General features: G+C 37.9%; 1 protein-coding gene across 1 annotated transcript in view; it reads left to right on the top strand.

Annotated features, from left to right (window-relative positions):
* TPRA1 (transmembrane protein adipocyte associated 1) overlaps positions 1–26,192 on the top strand; it is a 30,383-nt gene extending 4,191 nt beyond the window's left edge. Inside the window, exons 2-11 of the mRNA XM_070936905.1 lie at positions 6,826–7,016; positions 7,132–7,264; positions 11,592–11,678; positions 12,396–12,468; positions 14,879–14,958; positions 16,482–16,592; positions 16,794–16,854; positions 17,725–17,827; positions 20,309–20,389; positions 22,377–26,192. Of these exons, the coding sequence (XP_070793006.1) occupies positions 6,838–7,016; positions 7,132–7,264; positions 11,592–11,678; positions 12,396–12,468; positions 14,879–14,958; positions 16,482–16,592; positions 16,794–16,854; positions 17,725–17,827; positions 20,309–20,389; positions 22,377–22,611 (1,143 nt within the window). The 5' untranslated portion in view covers positions 6,826–6,837 and the 3' untranslated portion in view covers positions 22,612–26,192. The remainder of the gene's footprint in view (positions 1–6,825; positions 7,017–7,131; positions 7,265–11,591; positions 11,679–12,395; positions 12,469–14,878; positions 14,959–16,481; positions 16,593–16,793; positions 16,855–17,724; positions 17,828–20,308; positions 20,390–22,376) is intronic.
* The last annotated feature ends 684 nt before the right edge of the window (positions 26,193–26,876 follow it).

Raw genomic sequence — 26,876 nt, 5'->3', positions numbered from 1 at the left:
AATCTTGGCAATTTTAAGATATGTAGACTTCAGTTCTCAGAATTTCCCAGCAACCATCCTGGTAATTGATGTCTATATAGGTAATTCTCAATTTAAAACTGTTCATTTAGTGACTGTAGTTACAACAGCATTGAAAAAAGTGACTTATGACCATTTTTCACACACAAACATTGCAGCATCCCCATGGTCACGTGATCAAAATCCAGAAGCTTGGCAACTGGTTCATAGTTATGACGGTTGCAGTGTGCCAGGGTCATATGTTCACCTTCTGACAAGCAAAGTCAATGGGAGGGCCAGAAATTTTGGTCGTAAATCGAGGACTACCTGTACATCTTAAAGTTGCCAAAATTGAGAAGCACTGAATTTATGGACGACCAGTAAAATATGCATACTGATACAGATTGAAATGCATCTAGAAGTACTTCAAAATTCCTACTGTTGCTTAAACCACAGCAGATGTACTTAGATGATAATCTTTAGATAGAGTACAATTGTCTCTAAAGCAACAAGTTAAATCTTTCAGAAAATGTTATGGTTGCACTCTAAGCAGTCTTTCTATGGGACACTATGAGATTGTTTCCAGTAAACTTGTATAAGGTTGTGCAGTCAGTATAATGAAGCAAGGATCAAAAATTCCAGGTTAGTTGAGCTTCACTCCTATTACTTATGGTTTGTCACACAATCATTCAGATATTCAGACTGGATTTGGCATTTTTATCCACTTATTAAGTCTTTTTCAAGGGCCAGGGATTGTTAAGGGATGATGATGATTTGTGGTATCATCGCAGGATGTAAACTGTTCCTAGTAAAGCAGCCTTTTGCAATTGACTGACAGTGATGATGATAATGATGATGATGATTGTTGCTCATTGCACAGTCAGACAGATATTTAGATTTGATTTGGCACTTTTATTCACCCATCAAACCCTTTCTGAGGATCTGAAATAGACAGATATTTGACAGTGTTAAAAATCACTGTCACAAGACATAAGCTGCCCTTAGTAAAGCTGCCTTTGCCAATTGAGTGAAATTGATTTTATCAGTAGTGATGGTATTCAAGCAATGCTCCAGAAATTTGGGATTGCACCCAAGGCACCTATTACTGTTGGTACTATATTGGCTTTCTTCTGCCACATTCATTCTACTTCTATTTGCAGGCCTTTGTATTTTGTGATTTTTCTCCAGTACTTTTCTGGTGTCTCCAGGTAGTGCAACATCCACTATCCAATCTTTTTTGGCTTTTAATCGATAATTGTTAAATCTGTGGTATTTCGTGGCAATATCTGTCTGTTTGAATTCTAAAATCCCAGAGCAATTCAACTTTTTCATTTTTTGTCACTTTGTTTTGTGGTCCCCACCAGTTCTTACTGAACAGATGCTTGTTGTGAGACTGAAAAAGTTAAGTCACATGGGGTTGTCCTTGGATAAAATGAGGAAGTTCCTTTGAGTGAGTGAGATATGAATGTCACGGTCAGATAAAAGACTTCTCGTTCTTTTTCAGTATAATAGCATGACTGTTTATTTCAAGAATTTATCAGTAAGTTTCCTCTGAAATGGAGTCTGGGATTTTCAGAGGAACATGTTTTGACTTACCAAGAAAATGTGAATCTTTTAACTGTAATTCCAGATGGAGAAAAATACAGAGAATGATGAAACATTTGCCTAAATCGTAAGAGGAATAATGCATTTGAGACCTATTTCACTCCTTATGTACCACTTTCATTGCTGGTTTACCTGAAATATTTCTGGACAGTTTTTATTTATTTATGTTTGTTTCTTTATCAGGGAGCCAGTTTGGTTATAGTGGTTAAAGCAAGAAGATAGGAATCTGAGTTCTAGTCCTAACTTTAAGCAGGAAGCCAGCTGGGTGACCTTCGACCAATCATTCATTCTCAGCCCCAGGAAGCAGGCAAGGACAAACCGTTTCCAAAAAACCTTGCCAGGGACTTTTCCAGGCAGTCACCAGGAGTCAAGACTGATTCAAAGGCAACCGCGGTCTTAAATTGGGTGCCTCAACCCATTGAGAGGAATTGGATTCTGAAATACCAGCAAATTTGATCTTTTCTGTCATGCGCTTCTGTCATCTTTTGTATTACCCTGGGAAAAGTCTTTCACCTTTTCCCCTACTTGCCACTGTTTTCGGAGTTATGAACAAACCATAAATGAGGAGAAGTAGTTTGTGGTTCAGTGGGCCGTGCAAACACATAAAAGATTTTTAAGGGAGCCCTAATAATTTTGCTATTCCAAAAAACCATTTTATGATCTAGTATTTAAATAACTGTGTTCATTTGCTCTTTTTTATATTGTTTTGCTCTTTTCCCCCTACTTCAATAATTTGTGATTTTATTATAAATTTGTGATTGCCTTGGGAGACTAGATACCCTAAAATATGGGCTTAATCAATCAAATATGATTCTGATGGCAATTGAAACCTGATTCTTGTATAGTGCTTAGATACTTTACAAGCTGAATTGTTGAGAAAGCGCAACAACATGGAAAGAGTTGTTCTTAACAAGCAATTACTGAAGATGGTTTTAAGTATATCTGAGACAATGGTTTATACATATTCTTGCTGAAGAATGTGCTTTCTTGGAAACTAGACATTACTGTATTTGTCACTTTGATACAAGTGGGTGCATCACTGTCAGATTTGGATTAGTGCTTCACTTAATCAGCAGAAAATACAAAGGAGACATTGAAAATATTACTGAAGGATAAACTGAAGAAAAAGCAGGCAACCATGCTGATTTCTTAGGAAAATGTTTAGATAAAATCAGTAATAAAATAGATTATTAGGCTTAACTAAATATAATTAGCTTATGTAAATAGCCTTTGAGACTCTTAAAAATATGTAGCCTTGATTAATTAATTTTTATTTATGTTGAAGTGCTTCAAGAAAAGGAGAGAGAAGAAATTAGTTTGTAGATGCACAAGAAACAGTAATTCATGAAGCACTTTGTGATCATAAAGGAGTTTTTCTAGAAAAAACACTGACCTAATTTTTAAAGGTAGAAACTAAATTAAATTCTGATCTTTATGTATTTCTTTATATTAAAAATTGGCACTCTACTTTTAACAGGTCTTCAAATAACTGAAATGTAAAAATATTAAATTTCTGATGTTAATCACCTTATAGATTAGTTTGTATATAACTGCATTATTCTACATTATTTATTTAGATGTGGAAACAGTTTGCTTAATTAAAAGTAATTGCTGTTACTTTAGCAGTTGTTTATCATTTCAAAAAGTGGGGGAGGGAACAGGGAAGGACCTTAGACTTGTAGCGTGGTCAGAAGTCTAATCATTGTAAAGTTGTTTGACAAGTGTGATTATGACCTTGTTTCGGCTGCAAATTCAGGGCAAAGTTTCTTTGTTTAAAACAGCCAAGGGTAAGAGGAATGCCATCGTTAGCTTTATGACTTTATTACCTACAACTATGGCAACCTCTGTGAATAAAGTACAATTTTAGCAATACGGGAAGCCAGTTTAAAGCCGATGAGTTCACAAGACATAAAAAACAAGCTATGCACGTCTTTATGTCTCCAGGGCCGCCGCTTACCTTTCCATTCCAGAATTGTTATAAGATAAATGCCTTACGTTAATTATAGTCTTCTGGTTCAGATGAAAAAAAAAAAATCTAATCACAGCTACTAGTTTGAAGTTGTTGGCTTGTTGTCATACTGAGTGATACCTGTGGCTTTCTGATTCAGCCATAATTAGGGTTCATGATTCCCAAGTGATACTAAGGAAAGGGAGAAGGCTCATTCTATTTAACAACCCAACAAGATGTGTAATATATGTCCAAACTGGCTATTGGTTAAAAATTGTCTGCACCAGCCTTTCAGATCAGGGGTCTCCAACCTTGGCAACTTTAAGCCTGGCGGACTTCAACTCCCAGAATTCCCCAGGCAGCTTTGCTGGCTGGGGAATTCTGGGAGTTGAGGTCTGCCAGGTTTAAAGTTGCCAAGGTTGGAGACCCCTGTTCCAGATCATAGTCCAGCATAGTTACCTTGATGCTGATCTTCTGTATGAAGAATTTTCTGCCTTTGTAATAGAAACATTAGAATATATTTGAGGTAGAAACATTATTTATTATATTATCATTCATATCTGTATTTGTTAAAAACTGCAGCTTATTACCTACAAACTTGGGCCTTTTTAATGGATTACCTTGTTTCACCTTACTTTATTTTAGTAGGAGTGAAGGTTTATTTTCATCTCCCCAAATATACTTGTTAATCAACTACAAATACTGCTTTTATTATGCACTTTTTTCACATCTAGATTGCGGCATGAAAAGCCAGAATGTTTGCAGTCTGCAGGTCGCTAAAGACTTAGATTTTCTTTATTGTTGACTGCCCTTCACCTATTTTGTTACAAGGTTAATCCGTGGCAAACGTTTGTTATAGAAGCTTGCAGATAGAGACTGGATTCACATATGGTGCTAAGTCATATAATGTGATTTCTTTGATTTTCACTTCATGTATCATAAAAGTCACCGTGGTTTGTAAACTAGCATGTCGTGATTCTCACTGTTTGAAGTTTATTCAGTAATTCAGAATATATGAACCAGCCTGAGTCTCTTATTTGAAGAGTTTCTTTTAGTTGACAGAGGTAATGAATGCATGGCTAGGAACAGATTAGGGATATCAGGGCTGTCAAACTGGTGGCCCATGGGCCGGATGCATCACGCACAGGACACGCCCACCCGGCTCCACAAAGACAAAAAATGTCGTGATATGTCACGTGACATGATCGAGTTTAACATCTGTGGGATAGATCATCTAGGAAGAAATCAATCTATGTGGTCACTAAGAGACGAAAAAGACTTGATGGCACATAATCAACTGTTTATTTGAAGACGCTTCTCCTTTGTGCACTTTGGGATTTTCTCTGAATTCAATAAGGCATTTTGAATGGACTCCCTTTCCTAGAATTCATAAAGTAAGGCACTTCATAAATGCCAAGCCACTATTTTACAGACGTTATTTATAATCTAAGCTTCTGAAAAAAGCATAAACAGACAACAATTTACTTATTAGGATCATTCCAAGAATCATAGTTCTAAAAAGATGGTAAAAACTGAGATACAGAGCAAATGTAGAACATATTTATTTTGCAGCTGTATAATGATAGTGTCATTTAGAAAGAGGTGGGGAATTGCAGGTAGTCCTCAACTTAGAACAATAATTGAGCCCAACATTACTGTTGCTATGTGAAACAGTTGTTAATTAAATCAATGCAGTTAAGTTAGTAACACTGCTGTCAGGGCTCCCCCCCCCCCCCCGACTTTGCTTGTCAGAACGTTGCAAAAGCTGATCACATGACTCTGGGACACTGCATAAGTCATAAATATGAGCCAGTTGCTAAGTGCTTGAATTTTAATCATGTGACCATGGGGATGCTGCACCAATTTAAGTGTGAAAAACAGTCATAAATAAAAAAATTTCTGTGCCATTATAACTTTGAACAGTTGCTAAATGAACTGTTGTAAGTCAAGAACCGCCTGTATTTAAGATGGAGCTGGCTCACCTGATGGTGCTGAAGAACATCTGCCAGTATTTGTGAACTCTCCTTCACTGGGACAGTTACCTGTCATAGGTGCTTTATTTTTTTATTTTTTTTTTGCATAGAGTAAAGAGCATCAGGTCAGCCAGGTTATGCCTAAGTGACATTTTCCAAATCTATGGTTCCATGACTTAAAGGCATTCCTGACATAATAGCAGTAATCAATTCCAAAGGCTTCAAAAATATCCATGACGACTACAAGTCTGCTGTCTTATAACTATTACATCCTACTTCCCTAAGGCTGGAGAAGGTGAGAAAGCAGTTAAAGCTGTAAAAGCAGTTCATTAAAAATAAATTCAAATTGAAATGAGCACTTAGAGGAATAAAGTGTTCTCTGAATTTTAGAAATCCAAGGCGATAGTTACTTTGGTAATACAGAAATTAAATAGGTCTGATTTGTTTATTTCATTTGTGTAACACTGAATTTGTGATGTGCAGTGTACAACAAAAAATTAAAAGTAGCACAGTCACAACATAGGAAATTCAAACAAATAGCAGTAATTGATGCAACGAGCCAGTGACACCATCCAGATACTCAGAAATATCATCTTATGAAGGTCAAATATCTCTATTTTGATGGTTTTTTGAAAGGAAACCAGAATTGATACCAATTTAACCTCTGGAAGAAGGCTGATCATCAAGTGGTGGCCACTACAGAGAATAAACATCTGGAGAATCCCAACTGATCCTAACTCTTGCCTATCAGGATACCCAGTTGTTGAGAGCTTACTTTCTGGTGTAGTTCTACCTGAGGCCTTGGTTCTACTTAGAATAATAGTCCAGGCTCCAGAGAGTATTTAGGAAGCAAGAGAGTATTTAGGAAGCAAGCTATGCAGAACTTTCAAGATTAAAACCACTATTTTGAATTGTACCCTGAACTTGTTGAAAGCCAATGTGGCACCTGTAACAAAAGGTTCACATGGCTGTAGCAAGTCCAGGTGCCAGCAATCTACCAACTTCATTCTGTACCACTTGCAGTTTCTGAACAGACTTTAAAAATAATATGATGTAGACCAAATTACAGTAATCTGTGAAGGGCATAAGCTTCCTGTTCCAGTCTCACCTGGTCTTGTGCCCATAGCTTTCCCTATGGGGAAGATCTACTAGCCAACACAGTCATGATTGAGAAAAGTTGATAAATGTTTGGATTAATACAGGATAAAGTTCTGTGTATTTTTTAAAACAAATCCCTCATGTAGGATTGTTTTGAGATTTATTTTGTCTGATGAAAACATCCTTTTGGCTCCCTCTCTCCAGAACGGTGGCAGAATGTCAGCATTGGTGACATCAGTACCATTATCTGAGGAGGATAATGCCACTTACTCATCTGCTCCCACGGCAGTGACAACAGCTGACATCCTGACAACACCTTTGTTTTTAAATGCTACCAACAGTACTGTGCCACACAAATGCTTGGTGCTGTTATATGAGGACATAGGCACATCCAGGTGAGATGCTATTATTGATGGTTTCTGTTTCATCTTCATCTTCTGAACAAGGTTCTCTGTATCGCCAGAATTAACATAGCACTATTTGAAAAAGGTATCTTTGTCTTGTTTTTAGAGTTCGTTACTGGGACCTTATGCTATTGGTTCCCAATGTACTTTTCTTTGCATTTCTCCTCTGGAAACTGCCTTCTGCCAGGGCCAAAATCCATGCTACTTCCAGCCCCATTTTTACCACATTCTACATACTGGTAAGTACAAACTTTATTTTCAAAGAACCTGGGGGATCTGGATATATATTTGCTTGGCTCCTTTCAGATTAGTGAAAGGGCTCAGGAGTTGGAAATGTGTGTGGCAACTGTCAGCAATAATTATGTCTCTAAGTAGGATATATCTTTTATTTGGGAATGAGACATTCTTGTGACTTAATCTGATCATTGACCTGCTTGATATTTCTTGTGCTGTTTCTGTGTCTTTTGTGTTTCTGGAAAATCTGACCTTTTAGAAAATAGCAGCTAATCTCCAAAAGGATAAATGGCCTTATTGCCGCTTCTTTAGTTGTTAACTTGATTTGACATGGGCAATCACATTTTGTAATTGAACTTAGTAATACATTATTTGACTTATGCTCTGTCTAGTGCCTGGCATTTGTTAGCTAATGTAATGCTCATTGTTCAAGAAGACAAAAGAGAACACCCTCTTTTTCTCTTTGACTTACTTTCTCCTTGCAAAATTGTTCTCCCTTTAAATAACTTCAGATATTAACGTATTTTTTTAAAAATACAAGTAAGTTTGTAAGTAAATTTATAAGTAAATATAAGTAATCTCTATTTTTCTTTTTTGTTTCCTAATTTCTCTCCCTCCGTCCTTCTGCTAGCCGATTTGTGGCAATGCCATCCAGTGTGGCTGGTAGAGAAGGAAGTGGGGAATTATAGGTCAGGAACATGTGGAACGGTGCCTTTCTCTGACCTAGACCAAGAGACACATCAAAACTACGTCAAAACTTGCTTCACTCGCGGCGCTTCTGCACATGCGCAGAATCTCTGCCCATGCGCAGAGCGTCTGTGATGACGTCCGCGCGGGTGGGGGGAGCCTCCCCCCTCTGCTACTACTTGTTTGCCCGAACCAGGGCAAGCTGGTAGAAACCCACCACAGGTCAAAAACCCTGACTATCAGTGTCATGGTTGCTTACCACTATCTGAATGAGTTGAAGGCTCTGAGAGGAATTGATAAGTCCATGTTTTCTGATGTTCCTTTAGTTGCACAATTTCTATATTGCCACATTTTTAAGGCTATTTCTTGTTAACAGTTGCAAGGAGATTAGAGAGGAATTTAAATGAGAAGAAAAACATCTCCTTATCCTTGCCTTACAGTTTCTAATTATTATTCTAAGTGAAAACTCAGTTAACTTTGAAAGATTCTACTTTTTGTGTGATATATAAGTCTGTGAATCTCTCTCTGCCTCTCTCTCTCTCCCTCTCTCTCTCTCTCTCTCTCTCTCTCTCTCTCCCTCCCTCCCTCCCTCCCTCCCTCTCCCTCTCTCTCTCTCTCTCTCTCTCTCTGTGTGTGTGTGTGTGTGTGTGTGTGTTGGGATAACGCTTCTATTATTTTGGCATTTGTGATATTCCCATTCCCCAAGCAATTTTATGTTTCCGTTTTGCAGTTTCTTTTCCACTTTTGCATAAAAATTTCTTCTTCAAAAAATAAGGAAGGAAGGGATTTGCTTGCCTCTTGCAGCAAGAGGATGATATTGTATTAGCCTTAGGCACAATGGGGAATGAGGCATGGTTCTGCCAGTGGATAGGTGAAACAATCTGTAGGGGCAACAGCCATCAACAGGAAGCTGGTATTTCAGGTGAGTCATGCTTTTCTTACCTGCATGGCTGTTGTCATGCCTGCTAGGTATGACACAGGTATGGCACATGTTCCAACATAGAATATGTAAAACCTTGATGGTATAAAATTCCACTTAAAATAGAAGAGCAAGGAATAAATTAGGAGTTGTCTTCCTGGAAACACTACAGGGTTTTCTTAGTGTTCTTTCTTCTCCATGGAAAAGTTAACCGGTTAGAAGGAACTCAGAAATCACAATTTCTGAACACGGTGTGAAATTCTGTTCACCCAGGAAAACTGGACAAAATTACATATATGTAGGTTGTCTGGGAGAGGCAATAGTTTAAGAGGCTTGTCCTAATCCCAGAGAAATGGCTTCTCATCCTGTAGGGTAAATTTAGGAGAAGTAGTGGAACTCATTAAGGGAGATCTCAGATAATACCTAACCAAGCAACAGCCATTCCTTTTCCCTCTGCAGTTCTTTCACCTACAGTTCTGTCCCTCTTTCAGGTTTTCTTATGCTTACCGACCTTGTACTTACTTCTCTGCCGGATCTTTGGGAATTTCTGCTGGGAATTTTTTTTCTGGGAGTGGCTTTCTGATTAACTTCCTCTTTTTAAAATAAATTTATGAAACAGATTTAGTCTGTCTCCTTGCTTTCCAAATGCCCTCTTCTTGGCTTCTTGTAAAGCATTTTTGCCATTTACTTGTTTACTCAGCAAAATATGTGCGCTGCTTTTTTTTTCAGGCTTGCAGTATTTGTTAACTGAGTGTAATGGAAAATTTGGAAGTGCAGCTCTAGTAAAAAGCCACAGGTCAGAATAAGGAAAGGTGTTTGGAATCATATCTTATTTAGACCTTAAAAAGGTCTGAAGCTTAGCTGCAGAACTGAAATGACTTTACGGGACAGAACAAAGACTAAAGAGGCTCAGAAGGAAGCAAAATAGGTAACCTACTGCAGAGTGATAAGAGATTGAAAAACAGGAAATTGAGGCAAACAAAAAGAGAAGTTCTGCGGCAAACTTGTATTGCTTTGGAATTGCAGGGATGCAGTCATTAAACACAATTTATAAACATTGTGTGCAGGATAAATGTATAGTACTGCAGGCTGTAAAAATTATAGTGAGACATTTATGCAAGTTTCTACATTTGAGGTTAGTCAAATGTAACTTATTAGCCTTAACTGCATTTCTGGTCCTATAACATTGGAGGCGTTTATCCTGTAGGGATGGCATTCTGCAAAGGCTGTGAGATTGCCTAGCAATGTAACATTTCAGTAGTGACTGGAATGGAATATCTTAGAGAGAAAGTAGATATATTTTACTGGTGCAGCGTTAGAAAGAATCCTGTAGAGTCAACTTAGGAGAAGAAGTGGGACTCATTATATACTATAAGTATACATTATATACCGGTACTTCCTCATATACTGAGGAAGGTTCATGTCTGTGAATATTGTACAGATGTAACCAACAATTGTCAACATATTCTCTCCATCTCTCTCTCTCCATCTCTCTCTCTCTCTCTCTCTCTCTCTCTCTCTCTCTCTCTCTCTCTCTCTCTCGTGTGTGTGTGTGTGTGTGTGTGTGTGTATACATGTATATATGTCTGTCTGTCTGTCTGCCTGTCTTACTAGGAAAGCATATATAGTGGTGTGCTTTGGTGAGTAAGGTTGAGCAAGGAATTTCCCTTAATTGACAGTGCTTTCTGTGACGGGACATTCCTTGTGTATATTCAGGTGTATCTTCATAGCCTGAAGGTCCTAAAGCGGGGTGGACAATTAATTTTCCCAAGGGGCCACATGAGAAATTGGGCTGTTGTGGAGGGCCACTGCCCCCACTACCACCACTGCAGGTCAGGGGCAGCAAAGTGGCCCATAGGCTGTAAAATGTCTGGCCTAAAGAGACTTCCCCAAGTCTCATAACTGTAGATACAAGGCATTTGTTGATTGAGCCACAAGACCTCTGAGATTCTGGTAATAAATGCCCTATAGACACCCTGCTATAAGGGGGGCAAAGTGCCATCACCAAATTGTAACTGGGGGGCTGAAAACTATCCAACATATGGTGACAGAGTGCCAAAACTGAGCTTATAATGGAGACTTTGTTGATTTCCTGGCTCTGACAAATGAAGTAAAAACATTTATCTGTAATCTATATATTTATAATATATTAGAATTCATATTTCATATTATTATCTCTTGTGTTTTTACCGAAATGTCATGTGAATGTGCCATATGATAAATAATAATAAAATAATGAGACACTGGTGGGATGTAGCAAAGGTCAGGTTAGGTTTGAAAGCAGCCCAATTGCTTGGGAATCATTTACTGTTTATTTTTCCTATTTCTAAATCCTTTTGCATTTTTTTCTTTTAGTAGATGACTTGTGGAGTATATCCAAGCTCAGAAGTTTCTTGATACCTTGTGGGAGTGACTGTTGATATCTACAGTAGTTATAGTATTAGAATATAAAGAAGCATCACTGTGCTTTGAAATGTTATTAAGTTTAAAATCAAAGAAGAGAATAAGATAATGAAGTGTCTTAAAAAACTCAGCCATGAGGCATTTCTGTTGTCCTTAATGGAAAAAAAAATCTAGTGTAGATTTGTCTATAGCTTTCCCACTTATAGCAGGACATCCCATCTGTTATTTTCTCTGCTGTCTTAAGTTCTTATTTTTAGAAAGGTAGTCTCTATGTGTTAGCTCTCTACAACACACTTCCTTAATTCCTAGCTATTTTCTTCCAGGTGTTTGTGGTTGCTGTGGTTGGGATTGCTCGGGCTGTTGTCTCCATGACAGTCAGTGCTTCTACTGCTGCTACAGTCACTGACAAGGTGAGATCAGCTTTGATTTTAAAGAGGTAGATCTAGATTTGATCCCTTCCCCACTTTCAGTATTGAATTTAATATTAACTTATAATCAGATACGATAATACAGATGTGCTCAAGTATCTGGCATATACCTGTCAAAGAAAAAGTTGGAAACTTCAGTGAGATTATTATCCTGATATTATTGGAGAGATTCAGAGGTAGTCAAAATATAATCAAGGTACATTGTGGGTAGGAGGGATCCACCCAAAGAGGGCAAATAATAACTAATTTAGAATGAGTTGTTAATGCAACTTATGGCTAAGAGAAACACTTGAAAGGAAGTGTCAAAACATGAAGTGCAAAGCTGAAGTTCATCCTCTTGAGTAATTGAAGCTAGAGAAAAAAGGCAATAAGAATTACTTTTATGTTCTCAAATTGTTGTGGCCAAGGGAACAAAATTTCCTGAGCAATAATTAGGAGTTTATTGCTGCCTGAATAATTTGATAAGAAGCACTTATAGTTGATATATATGTGCAAAAAAGAAATTAGTGTTGATATATTATAGCCGGATCCTACCAATAGTTCTTGTATATCATAGTGATTATTCAAATAAGCAGAAATGTGTATAATGTATTTATTTAAATTGGAGAATTAGTGATTTTTAATGTTCAAATTACTAATGCTGCACATATACTCTCCCTTTGCTGAACTTGGCTTTCTGATCTGTGTTGTTATCTCTAGATCCTGTGGGAAATCACAAGATTCTTCCTTCTGGCCATTGAGCTGAGCATGGTGATTTTGGGCCTTGCATTTGGTAAAAAGTCTTTCTTAGTATTTTTTCCTTTTCTATAAATTAAAATATTAGGTAGTAGTAAGATGCAAAATTAAGCAGTAATTAATTTATACAAGAAGTAGCATTTCAATATGAATATTCCCTGCATTCAAAGAAGAAGTAAATAAGTAGTAGATGACACTCACATAATGAGCCATGGTGGCACAGTGTTTAGAATGCAGTATTACAGGCTAACTCTGCCCACTGCCAGGGGTTCAATTTTGACTGGCTCAAGGTTGACTCAGACTTCCATCCTTCTGAGGTCAGTAAAATGAGGACCCAAATTGTTGGGGGCAATATACTGATGTTGTAAATCACTTAGATAATTCTGGAAAGCACTATGGGACAGTATATATGTCTAAAGGCTATTGCTATTCTTTTATTGAATAAAACAGTTTGTTAAGTTATTGATTCTGTTCTAGTGTATTTCTGCTTAGTACATACTTTTATAAAATCACAAATTTTATTTATTTTTCATTTCTGTACCATTGCCCCTCCTATTCACAACAATACTCTGGGTGTATGTTAGACTAAGAAAGAGCAAAAGGGCCAACATTTAGTGAATTCATGGTTTGAACCAGGCCTCCAAGTACCTACTCTGAAATTTGAAACAGTGCCCTACTCTGACTGAGAATAAGGCATATGTAGTCTTAAATTTCCTTAAAAGGAAAAACATCTTGCACCCCCCACCCCACTTGCAGCAGTGTCTCCATATATATTGCAAACCTTTTTAAAATTAGCTTTAAGAGTCTTCTTTTCACCAAAATTTGAGCCTGCATCCAGTCTTAAAACAATAACAACAAGCATATGAATCCACTCCAGGATGACAATATCCAATCGGTAAGGAGGGTTACTATGCAGCTCATATGTTGGGTCACAGCTGGAATAACAATGAATGAAATCATTTTTAAATAAGGCTGAAGAAGCTCCAAATCCTGGCACTGGGCTTTCAAATTATCTAAGACTTGTGATTAAAATACTGGTTCTACAATGTATTATTTCTAAAGATGTGCAAAATGTTTCAAATTCAAATCATTTCAGGTTCAAAATGCATTTTACACTTGAAACAGAGTGAGAACTTGTTTTGAGCTTGAAACACTTGCCAAAGGGGGAAACAGTCCATTTTATTCTGAAAACAACAGAATTTCCCCTGAAATGAGGCATTTTGAAACAGAAGAAGCAGAACGTTTTAAATCCTAAACAGTTCACACTTGAAAAGTCTTATGCATACCTAAGTATTTCAGATGCTAATTTCATGCCCTCCAATGAGCTGGGCCAAAAAGTTTATCATTTCTAGCTTGAAAATGTATATATTGGGGGTGATGGGCATTGTAGTTCAGCACATCATAACTTACCAGATTGGGGAAGACTTATTTCAGAGTAAGGTGTGATAGTTAGACTTATGATGCATACAGGGTTTGACAAAATCTGTATGCAAGTCTAATTTGTACTAGAAGCTACCATCATCATGTAATGTTACCTGTAGATAGAGGGAGCTAATCCTGTCCCTCCCTTGCGGCTCCCTGTGATTCTGCAGGCAGGTGGAATACAAATAGACTGCTTGTCCCATGGGCTGCTCTCCCAAGACATTTGAATTACTCTGCTTTGATCCTTACCTTTTCATCCTGAGAATAACTTGAGGAAATACTTATTTGGTGTTAGAGAGAGACAGGGTACATTGCACATTCTTTGCACGCACAAATCAATGTTTTCTAGCTTAGTGCAGCTGGATGAAGGATGAGTTGAAGGAAAAAAACCTGGCACTCTTTCAAAGTGTGTTGATATAACAATTTTAAGTTTTCAAGCGTGTTGATGTGTAATGCTCATACCTTAACTTTATGCTGCTTATCTCTGCATTAGGCAATGTAAGGAAGAAGCTTGATGTATGCAAGACCAATATTGTTGGATTGGTCTGACGGTCCTCTGATCTTCAGTAATTGGCAATCTTGCACTATTTATTTATTTATTTGTAAAATATATTGGCCACCTGTCGTAACATAGGCTTTTAAAAGGGCCAGTATCCCATTCCCTTCTTACGTGATCCTTTCCCTTACCACGGCAGTGCATAAAATAGTCCATATAACAAAAATTTATGAAGATTATTGAGATTGATTCATTATGGGTTTTTCAACCATGGAGTGTTTTAATAAGCTATAATGGCCTGGTTTCCATATAGCGCCAAGCCAGAATGGGTAGCTATTCTCATTTTGTGACCCAGCAGGATTACACTGAGTAAACCTACAGGTTTGCAGTTCTGTGACCTGTAAATAGTTAAAATGAATTCTGGATTCTTGGATTTAGACGTTTAAAAAGCTCTGAGTAGATTGATGTGAAAGGCAGGCACTCTAAGCTGTTCAGGGATTGATTCCAAGTATGATCTTTGTTCAATTAGGTCACCTGGAGAGCAAATCCAGTGTCAAGCGTGTCCTGGCTATCACCACTGTTCTGTCGTTGGCCTACTCGGTGACACAAGTAAGCATCATTAAGGGAGAAACACCTGCCTGTCTAGGTTATGCTCTCAAGGAAAGGCAATTCTTTGCTACAAAATTCTAGGAGATGGTATAAAGTAAAATAAAACTGGAAACCACTTAAGATATATTTTGTGACAAGCTGGGAAGGAAATAATCCTCTTGAATGTTATTTTGAGTTCAAGAATCCCAAGTTGATAAATTGCACTAAGCCATGGTTTGCTTAATAGTTTATTGACTAAACCACTGGCATATATCATGGTGTACAAATCACACTGGCTGGCTTTGCATGAAGCACTAACTAAGCTTTCATTACTATATTGCCTTGTCTAATGCTGGTAAGAATAAGGCATCTAACATGCAAACTTTAAGATGTTGAGAGGATTGAGGTAGAAGCCAGTGATTCTCAAGCCAGAGGTAGCAATTGTATAAACATACAATAAGCATTTGATATCTAAGCCATTGTGCATGCTGCCAAGACTTCATTAATTTGTGCAAAGGTCAGGAGAAAGAAGCCAGAAAAAAAGAGCGAGTTAGGACCATCATGGCTCTAAGTGTCATCCTACCCTTCTCATTGATAGTGGACAACCAGTTCTTTCTGCTGGTTTTAACTTGCATAGTTTTTGGTGCTAAATTTTCTGCAAGACTGCATCTGTCCCCTGAGTTAGTCTAACACTTTTGATCATGCCAAGAGAAGCAGCTAGTTGTTCCTCATTTTCAGGTGCTGGGGGCAGGGGATGGGCAAACTATCGAAGTGTTTTCCCATGATGTGGTTGACTTTCTGAAATTATCTCCCAATAGAGGTCTGGCTATTAGCTTCTGGAAAAAGTTAAAAATAGAGCTTTTGGGGGGACTTTGGGGTTTGGATTCCATATATTATGTTGGGATGTTTTAATGTATTAATAAGCTATGTTTGTTTGATTATTGTGCTTTGTTTATTATTGTGAATTATAGAGTGTGTAGTACAATTGTGGTAGGATATAAATCTGGAAACAAAGATACAAGTGAATAAATAGACTGTTTTGTAGGATGTCATTTTCTCTGCCATAAAGATTCTTTTGCAGCCAAACTATGAGATTTCTGTTTGGTATAGAAGAAGCAAATACAGGAGTTGTAAAATCAGGAAATCAGTGACTTCCTGTCAAATCCTGGTCAAGGTTAGGGTTATTTTAAATATATAATGTTACTTAAATTATTGTAGGTGCCATTTTCTTCTACCATAACTATTACGGCTCTTTTTTTAATTTCACCAAGTAACATGGGAGCAATCTAAAGTACATTAATGGAATCTCATTTGTCTCTATCTCTATCCTGGGAATTAAATCCAAAGGCTAACATTGTTCCAGGTACAGCAAATATTTTGAAGCTTCCATATTGCAAAATAGGCTGAGAGACGGTGTGATGGACGGTGTGATGGAAAGCGCTAGCTTTTCAGTGATCAAATTTCATTTCACCAGAATGAAAATAGGAGCATTTTTGTAAACATTTACAGAATGTCCTTTCTCATTGCTCCCTATCAATCTTCAGGGAACTCTGGAAATCCGTTATCCCGATGCTCAACTCTCAGCAGAAGATTTTAATATTTATAGCCACGGAGGAAGGCATTTCTGGCTTGCCAGCTCTAGTTTCTTCTTTCTGGTAAGTAGGGAAGTAGACTTTTTTGAGCACCAAAACATTGGCATTTTTCCTGGATAATTAAAGTTGCCTTTTAAAAATCTTATCAATAGCTTGTAAATACAACAATATAGTCCCAAATAAAATAAGGCAGGATCTCGGATACTCTCTGTCTGCCATTAACAGCCTCTATACCCATCCATCTGCTGTTTCTCTTCATGATAGGTTTATTCCTTTGTGGTGATGCTTCCCAAAACTCCCTTGAAGGATCGTATTTCTCTGCCATGTAAGTTAACTTTTCTCTCTTCAAGCTAGTCTATTTTGTTCAGTTCTGCAGTGTTAGGATTTCCATAGTTCCCAAAGGCAGGGGGCGGCTACTGCTGCTGTCTTGCATGTCAAACCCAAGCATTTTCTTTTTTAAAGGCCCAGGGAAGTTTACAGGTGTAGCTATAGTAGCACTGAATCTATTCTTCCTTGAGGTAACTGATAACAAAAGCATGCTCCAAATTGGGGAGAGTTATAGAAGTTGGCACTAAGTGCAGTCATCAGCTTACTGGCCTCAGGGCCTTCTGCACTTGAGATAAGATTTTTGCACCTGTTATTTCACCTGGGGAGCGGGGGGAGAACAGGTTGGACGGGGGACGGGACCCAAGACCCTTCTTGGGAAAAGCAAATCTTGTAGCACATGAAATCTGCAATAGATCACCTAATTTGGATGTTCTTTATTTCATACCAGGTAAAATATGTTCTTGGTGAGAGAAGCAGCTGTGCCACGGGTGTTTTCAAATGACTCCCCCTTTCCTGCTTTCAATTTTACAGTTTTAAACTGTGGTTACACGTAGCATGAAATATATCATTGTGGTCTTTCTTAACTTTATAATGAGGTTAACCTTCAAGTGCAGTGGAAGAAATGAAATGGATGAGTGCCGTTCAGGATGGCCTTTGAGACCATAATAGGAAGAAGCAGTAGGAGAATGAGCAAATTCAAATTATGTTAAAATTGCACATAATTAGATGGTCCAATCATAAATGGAAAGTGCTGTGAAATTGGCATTTTGTGCTCAAGTGCTTTCAGTGCTGGGTTTCCTGTATTCCTTTTTTTTTTTTTTTAAATTCATTCAGTAAATTGTTGTTTCTGTCTCTTGTGTTTTTCCAGCAAGGAAGAGTTTCTATATCTATGCAGGAATTCTTGCTGTGCTCAATTTAGTGCAAGGTATCGGCAGTGCTCTGCTCTGTGCGGGTATGATTGAAGGCTTATGGTAGGTATTCTGAAGTCTGATAGAGCCATAGAACCATCAAATGACTTTTTGGTGGGGACAAACGGTTTCCAGCCAATTTTTTCATCAAAGATTAGCTTTTTCAGTACAGACTCTGAAGTTACTGAGGGACAGCTCTTTTCCCATCCCGGTCGTGCCCTCAGGGGTGGCCCCTTGGAGTCTTTTTTCTGCCATTACATATGGAAGCCATCATTTCTGCCCCGGGCCCTTTCCTCCTTTTGATGGGAAGTGAATTCTATTCCATATTATAGAGTAATCACTGTAGGCTGATTCTTAAATCTCTTTTGTCTCTGTCCTTCTCTTATCTTTGTAAAGGTCAGTGGGAGGAAATCAAGACATTTGGTCCCTGTTGCTTTGAGCACTGCTTTGTTTAAGCAGGCTGAACCAAACAGTGAGTCAAAGATCTCCCCCTTTATTTCACATGCAGGGAGAATGTTCTTTGGAGCCTGGAGTAATTCATCTGGTGGCATGCTACTTTCTTGTACTTATAGTTGCCATGGCAAATACATTAATTTTTCATCTTCGTCCTGGGAGCATGTGAGAATCTTCTTGCGGGTTTCTTAGGCCAGGAGCTCCTCCTTCCCTAGTTGAAACTGAGTGACATTGGAGCTGGGCGGCACAGGCAGTCAATTTGATCTCAACGTTGTGTGTGTTTGGCCTTAGGCCAACCTCCCAAACATTTGGCCAGTGCAAATAACAAGGGGGAGACCAGGTTAGGTCACAGAGGAAGGTCTGGTCCACTGAAGAGGAAAAAGAAAAGCAAAAACAGAGACTCCCACAGAAGACCCCCTTTTTCCCCTGTAAAAGAGCTATTTTTCTTATAAAAGAATGATTTACTATTCTTCCTCATGGATTTGGGAACTGCATTATCAAGTACCCTAAGGAGCATTGGCTCACTTCTTATAAGAAGCCTACTTAGCAGACCTCTGTGTAGGTTACACCACTTAACTTCATTCTCCTTCTGAAAATTATATACCACTTAATAAAACTTAACTCCAACTGGAAGTGAAATTAGCAACTGCTAACTTCTGTTAAAGTAATAGAAACAAGTTAGCAGAACATGTGCAAAGCGCTGAGAGGCACCATTAAGAGCTACTGTCTGCTTGGCTCAGTCGTATGGAAAATCCGGATTACCACATTCAGTTTATGCCTACTGTAAACACCTTGCTGTCAATATCCTGTACTGGTGATGGATTTAACGAAAGTGACAAATTTAAAGTAGGTGCTAAATGGAGTGGGAAGGGACAGGATTCAGACTTCGTTTTAGTCTCCTACACAAGTAAGGTTGTGAGCATGAATTCACAAACTAAACTTCTCATGGAAAATAAACCAGTAAAGGAAAAAGCTACAGGAACCCCAGACTTCCTTGCCATGACTGTGTTTGATTGTTTAAAACATTTATATAGTCACCCATCTTACAACAAACACTGTTAAAAGCAATGAAAAAAGTGAACTGTGGAAAAATAAGTAGTTTTTAACGAATGGCATTTACTGGCACCCAGGAAGCTGCTCCCCTCAGTTACAGCACCTGCACCCTGAGACAGAATCTCTCCAGAGCTTTGCTCTGCTCAACCCATGTTTCCGAAAAAGCCCTAAAAATACGGCTTTTTCCTCAGCCTTGCATTGGGGTGGCAGTAGATTGGGTGCCATAGAGAAGATAGGTTTTTTTTGGTTCGTTTCAGGTAATTGTGAGTTTATATATTTATATATTTATTTATTTATTTATTAGTTCGATTTATATGCCGCCCTTCTCTGGAGACTCAGGGCGGCTTACAATGCTTTTAAGCAGTAGCCGTTTTTTTCTATTGGAAATTTTGTAAAGCCCCCCTGAAGTTATTTTTGGAATGGGCAGCCTAGAAATTGGATAAATTAAAAAAAGCTTAGACGACAAAGCTACTTTCAGTACCCCTAGAGATACACACACTCCTTTGCTTTAAGAGAAACTGGATGTGCTTGTACTCATTTTGTGGTACAAGAGCAGCATTCATTTATTCCTTAGCAGTTGGGTGTAGATAACCTTACAGCTGGAGAATAATATTGTGATTTGTTTTGAGGATATTTTGATTTGGCAATCGCTGTGCTATGATGTAACAAAAAACAAAAAAAAGGGAGAGAGACCTGATGGCCCTAAGCATTATTGAGGATAGGTTTAGTGCAGTCATTGAACGATGTTTGTGGCCCCTTTGTCCCCTAGGCTGTGCAAACATTGTGTGATAAAAGACCTTTTTGTGGTGAAACTCTGAAAGTATCCTAGACACTCTGACCTTGACTGCCTGGGGGCCTTTGAAGGAAGAAGCCGGGTCTGGGAACCGTCCCCTCTGAAAGCATATATTTACTAAGCCTTCTTTCTTGGCTTCTCTCTTGTCAAGGAATACAAGTCTTTCCTGAAAACTGAGCCCATGCCATGCATGTTAGCAGTGCAGAAGCAGATGCTAAATGTTTTTGTATTTTATCTGTTCACAGCTGTGTGGATGCCACCACCTTCCTCTACTTCAGCTTTTTTGCTCCACTCATCTATGTGGCATTTCTGAAAAGTTTCTTCGGGTAAGCTTTTTCCATTTATTTTGTTATTAGTCCCTTAATCTTGTTTTTTTATGTGGCCAGGGAAATTTAGACTACAGCAGATAAATAACTTCCTCATTATACAGTAATGGAACTGAAACTTCCAATAACAGTAATGAGAACAGCATTTTAAAAAAGCATATAGGAAATCCTCTATTTTCCATCATAGTTGGGACTAGAATTTCCACTGCTTAATGGAAACATAGTTGTGTGAGTCACATCTGATTTTACAACCTTTTCTGACAGGGTTGTTAAGCAAATCACTGCAGTTGTTAAGTGAATCATACAGTCACCTGGTGCAGTTGTTAAGCGAAACGTGCGGTCACCTGGCTTCTCCATTGACTTTGCTTGCTGGAAGCCAGGTGGGGAGGTCACAAAATGGCGATCACATACCAAGATGCTGCAACCGTAAACGCATGCTAGGTGGCCAATCACTTAAATTTTAATCATATGACCAAGGGGATGCTGCAGTGGCCATAAGTGTGAGGCCCTGTTGTAAGTCACTTTTTTCAGTGCTGTTGTAATTTCAAACTGTTGCTAAATGAATGGTTATAAATTGAGGATCACCTGTATAAATCAATAAGATAATCTCAACATTTAAAATTGTGTAACCATCATTTTTAAGTAACTTTAACAATTTTTTTTTTTTAAAAGCAGAGTAACCTGAATTGAATCATTTGAATCTATTCTTTATCTAAAAAGTTAGAATATTTTAGTTGGGTTACACTGCAGGGGTGAAATCCAGCAGGTTCTAACAGGTTCTGGAGAACCGGTGGTGGAAATTTTAAGCAATTCAGAGAACCGGCAAATACCACCTCTGGCTGGCCCCAGAAAATGGAGATTTTGCAATATCCTTCCCCCAGGAGTGGGGAGGGAATGGGGATTTTGCAGTATCCTTCCCCCAGGAGTGGGGAGGGAATGGGGATTTTGCAGTATCCTTCCCCTGCCACACCCACCAAGCCACACCAAGCCCACCAAGCCACTAGTTTCTAAGTGCTCTAAATTCAAGTTTTCCTTTATGTCAATGTTTCTAAGTCTTGGATTTCAATTCCCAAAATTTCCCATCCAGCAACACATATGCATTATGTTGCTCTGTGAAATGGAGACAATAAGGCCATTAAAAAAAAAATTAAAGTGTGGTTTAGCTAAACTGGTGAACAGAATAAAGCAATTCTAACTCCCAGGGTTAGTAAATACCAGGAATTCTTTTTGCCAGTGTTCTAAAAGAATATCTATTGAATTTAGACTGCCATCTGGTGGCCACATGGGGGAATTGAGAAATACTTGAAATAATTTAAATTGCTCTTAAATTGCTGATCAATTATTCTGTCTGTTTTATGTCCAGGCAGATTTGTCCAGGACTTGCATATTTTTTATAGTTAGCTTTTGATTTACTGGAAATGTATTTGTAGGATTGCTTAGTGAAAAGGAAGAGGGTTCCTGAATTTAATGGACAAACCACATCAGCTGGTAATCTCTCTATTCAAAGGGCAGAAGCACAACCTTTTCTCTGCTTCACACAGCTGTTCCTTGTAGCAGATAGCACAGGGAAATAATGCCATAGGCATATATCATTTTTTTTTAAAGCTGAGCATTGTGGTAATTAACTAAGAGTATAAAAAAGGAGCATTCTGAAACAACATTTTCACCATGTTGTTGCTTGAGGGGGGTATTTTAATTAATTAATTAATTAATTCCAATTTATATAGCTGCCCATCTCATATTTAACTCTGGACAGTTTACTCTGGGTGGTTTTAATTTTAATTACAATATACGTAACGTGATTTTTAGAGAAAGCAAAGCATTAGTCTGTTTTTATTACTTGATGAGTTAGATATAAGTATTTTTATGCCTGTTAAAGTTAGATAATACCAGAGCTTCTTTTCCCAGCGCTAGGGAAAACTCAAAACTTAACCTAATTCAAATAAAGAACTAGAGGAGCTACTCCTTGTCTTTCTCATTATTTTAGGTCTGAACCAAAGATCCTCTTCTCCTACAAATGCCAGGTGGATGAACCTGAGGATGTCGATGTGCATCTTCCCCATGCTTATGGGGTAACCAAAAAAGAAGGGCTAGATTCTGGCTTCTACTCCAGCACTCAGATTGACACCACGGCATACCTGGACGACGTTGCTTCCATGCCGTACCATGTGGGCAGCATCAATAGCATTGACAGTGATCGATGGAAAGCCATTAACTCCTAAAGGCAGATGTGGTTGAAAGAATAACTTTCTCTTGCATCCATTGCTCCATTCAGATAATCTTTTGGAACTCTAATGTATTTGTCTTCTCTTTCATTGGACGTGTTTTTTTTTTTTAAAAAAAAGACATTTGAACTCTGTATCGAACATAAAATGGGCAACTGTAGTCTTCCTGGAAGGACAATACTCATTTTTGTGAGACAACATACAGATCAGCTTCATTTCAGACATGCATAAATGCTGACTTTTCATATTCTTGGCATTCCAAATCTACATGGTTAGACCGTTTGTCACCTTTTGTTCGTGATAAAATGCACATTCTACCAGGAATATTGATTGTTCCTTCGGATATACACCCACCCACAAACACTTTGAAATTAAGGTTGGAATGCCTTGTTCGCATTTTATTTTATTTTTAGGTTTGATTTAGTTATTATTTATATTCCCAACAAGTTCAAATTCCCAGCAGTAACCTTCACTGTGGAATTGGAGGATAATAGCATAGTTCCTACATTTTGGGCAACTGGCCTATGCTTGAAATGGAGGTGAGAGAACTCTAGAAGCTTTTGAGCATCTCATAATTCTTCCCAGGGAAGTTGGGAGTATGTTGTATTTTAAAAAGAACTTACATCTAGAAGGACAGGGAAGGAAAGTAGTCAGCAAGGAAAGGTCTCTGGAACACATTGCTGTGCTACTGAACTACTGTGATTTATTGACATGCAGGCATGTTTCATACACTGTATAATTTTCAGAATGAGAATGTAGCCAAGTGAGTGTTATGGAATGATGTACTGTAAGACCAACAGCACGTCTGTGCAAATGGGATTGAGTAGGGAGAAGATGGCTTGGATGGAAATTCTAAAATGAAAAGGGCAGAAGAGCAAATAAAAATATTTTACGAGCCTGTTTTAGACAGCTTGCTATTGATGCTTGGGATAGCATCTAAATAGAATGCAAACCTGAAGTGACTATGAGGTCTAGATTAAAAACAAACTATTTATAATATTAGTTGTGGTCTGGGCCTCCTGGTTAAGACTATATTATAAGGGTAGTGTTGGATCTGGTTTTTCTGAAACCTTTGGTAACACTTGGCTGATGATTAGTGATGTTGATAATGCCTGAATTTGGAAGACTTCTGAGGGCTTTTCTATGAGATTAGTAAAGTAAAAGAATATTAATTTCTTTTATTATAATCAAGATGTTTCTGGAAAGAGAATAATCTAATATAGGATTGGCTATACTTTGAAGGCAAGAAGAAAAATAGCATATCTAAAACATTTTAAAAAGCTTGCATTTTGTGCCCATGCATTATGCCTAGCTTTTGTTGTTGTTAATGTTCTTGCTGTAAGGTTAAGTGGAAAATGCATAATTATGGGCACCCTTAAATTAAGTGTGCGAACTGTGAGTAAAATTATTTGAATAGAGACTGGCTAGGAGGCAAATGTAGGCACAGCTAATTGGATTAAAATTCCATAAAATAAGAGTGACAAACCAGAATGTCTTTTTCCTGTTGTTACGATGGCATTAATTCAGGATCATTTATGCTACAAATGGATGAATAAGGTTAGGATTCCAGAAACTCACAGCAATTTTCTTTGAAATTACAGGATTTGCTTTAAGGAAACCTCTTTAGAACTGAGGCACAGAAAGAAAAATTAACATTTTGTCTCCTGAATGCAGAAATGTTCTTCCCCTTTTCCATTTGTGATTTCTGCTTGCCAAGCCAACACCAATGTACATAAGACCTTGATTTTAAGAGTGTCAAAATGATCTAAATTCAGAAAAAGAAGACTCGTGCTTAAAACTGCTATGTGGATGTGTTGTTAATGAAGATTGGCATTCTGATATGATAGAGAACAAAAATTTGTCTTTAATTTTGCTGTGGGCCAGACAGCTGTTTCTAAGCATCACAATTTGGTACTGTAATTTGACTTGCTGGTGTTAGCAGCATTATTGTCTTGTGGCAAGAAATCTTACATAATTCGTAATTGACACCTCATTAATCTTTATGGTGTTAATTGGAGTTAGGCTGGTGGAAACCTCTGTTCGGAAATGAGAATTTATTGCAGCATTATGTGAGCCGGATCATACAAAACCTGTATTCCCAGACAACTGGTCAGTTTTTATTAATTTCTCAATTCCCTAGTTCTATAGGATATCCCAATCTCTTTCTCCTCCCCAGCCAGAATGCCCCAATATCCTTACATGGGCTATTCTCATTAGAGTAGATTGGTGTTATAAACCCACAGACCTGGAAGGAATAAAGTTGGAGAAAGCTTCTGGCACATTAAGGTGCATTTGCAAAATGAAAGGATTCTTAATATGAAGAAGGATATCTTGGATAATGTGAATCGGGGTGAGATGACATTTCAGATACTTTTACTAACCATGTTCTGCATCAAATATCAGCCACTCACTCAACTATGATCACTTTTCCACTGTAGAATCCTGTTGTTCATCACCATGATGACTTGATTGTTAAACACCTCTTTATATATCTACCTTTGTCTTCTGCTGCTGAGGAGAAACTGCACTAAGGGAAAGAAATGTCTTTTTCCAAGTATACTGATTTTAAAGTGTGTGTAGATAATGCCTTCCATGTTCAGAGCGAAATACCATCCATAAACGGACAATGTTTGTGGAGGTGAATGTATTGCATGTCTCATGAAATGTTGGAACAAACTTTAAAAATAAAGCTATGTATATTTTTGTCTGTAAAATAAATGATCTTTGACTTAAATGAAGACATCTCCCCCACCATAGATGATCTGCCTGCATGTCCCCATATTTTTCTGCTAATCCCCCTCCCCCCAAACTAAGGTAGCCTGCTATCCTGTAATGAAATGCTTTTATTTTAAGGGGAAAAGTCATTGTTTAGTTTATTTTTCCTCAAATTTGGCTTACGTTTTAGAGTAGTATTTTCAGATTGTGATCACACCTTTAGATAGCGCTCAGTGTCACATCAGCCTGGGTTTGATATCATTTTAAATTTTATTAAATGTCCTTGAAGAAGAACAATCTTAAACTTTGTTATTTATTTAAATATAAATTGATAAATTGAAGAAGGAAACGATCACTCGACTTATGACCCCAGTTGAGCCCAAAATTTTCGTTGCTAAGCAAGACAGTTGCTAAGTGAGTTTTGCTCTATTTTACAACTTTTCTTGCCACAGTTGTTAAGTGAATCACTGCAGGTATTAAGTTAGTAATATGGTTGTTAAGCGAATTTGGCTTTCCCATTGACTTTGCTTGTCAGAAGATGGCAAAGGGGATCACATGACCCTGGGACACTGCAACTGTCATAAATATATGCCAGTTGCCAAGCATCTGAATTTTGGTCATGTGACTGTGGGGATTCTGCAATAATCATGTGTCAAAAATGGTCATAAGTCACTTTTTTCAGTGCCATTGTAACTTCGAACGTTAGTGGAGGACTAGCCATACTACTTTTGGGATTCACAGGTGAAACAGATCCAGTTTAGGTTGCTTAGCTAGATACAAAGAAGTTATGGTAAAACTATTCTTTTTTCCCCAGTGCTTGCTTTGAGTAAGTCCTAGCTCAATAAAGTGAACTATTTTTGAAATTCCTGTCTGTTTATTAAACTTGTCCTTCATCTTCGTGAATACCAGGTCTGTAGAAGTATAAAATACTGTGATCAATGAAAAATGGCAGCAACTCCACTGGTCCATAATTAAACATCTGGGTAAATGAAAAAGTATGAAATCAATAGTTGCAAAATTGGTGCTGGCTGACAACTGAGAAAGCAAAACTTCCTTTAACCACAATAAACCACATTTCCCTGGTTATCTTTGGCTGTGGGATACAATTATTGGGTCCTGCAAGCTGTTTAAACTTTAAACAGCAATACATTTTGAATGGGGCTTGAAAAAAAAACCCCAGACAGCTAGTATTTTATACTAGTAATTTGTTCCATTATTAGTCTGAATGGCACAGAATATAAATTCAAAACAAACTTACTTTAAAACGTATTGTTCCCTTTAAAACTCGGGCACCTGAATTTGCCCTGGAGCTGATAAAAACTTGATCTTGAATTTGGAAGAGTCTTAACTTTGCAAAACGGTTTATTTTGCTCCTTTCAACAGTACAAATCCTGAATACTTAAGGCAAAGTGAAAATGTTTATTAAGAGGGAGGGTCAAGTCTTCATATAGGATACAGAATAAGATACATGGGAGTTAAACGAGAAAACATTGATCATAGGTGACGTTTCACAAGTGGCAAATTAATGGGTTTCATCACCCTCACTC

This window comes from Pituophis catenifer, unplaced genomic scaffold (assembly GCF_029215685.1).
Source record: "Pituophis catenifer annectens isolate HBS135680 unplaced genomic scaffold, rPitCat1.0.hap2 SCAF_2, whole genome shotgun sequence".
Classification (NCBI taxonomy): Eukaryota; Metazoa; Chordata; class Lepidosauria; order Squamata; family Colubridae; genus Pituophis; species Pituophis catenifer.
Note: the sequence above shows the minus strand (reverse complement) of the source record. Positions and strands in the feature narration are given on the sequence as shown.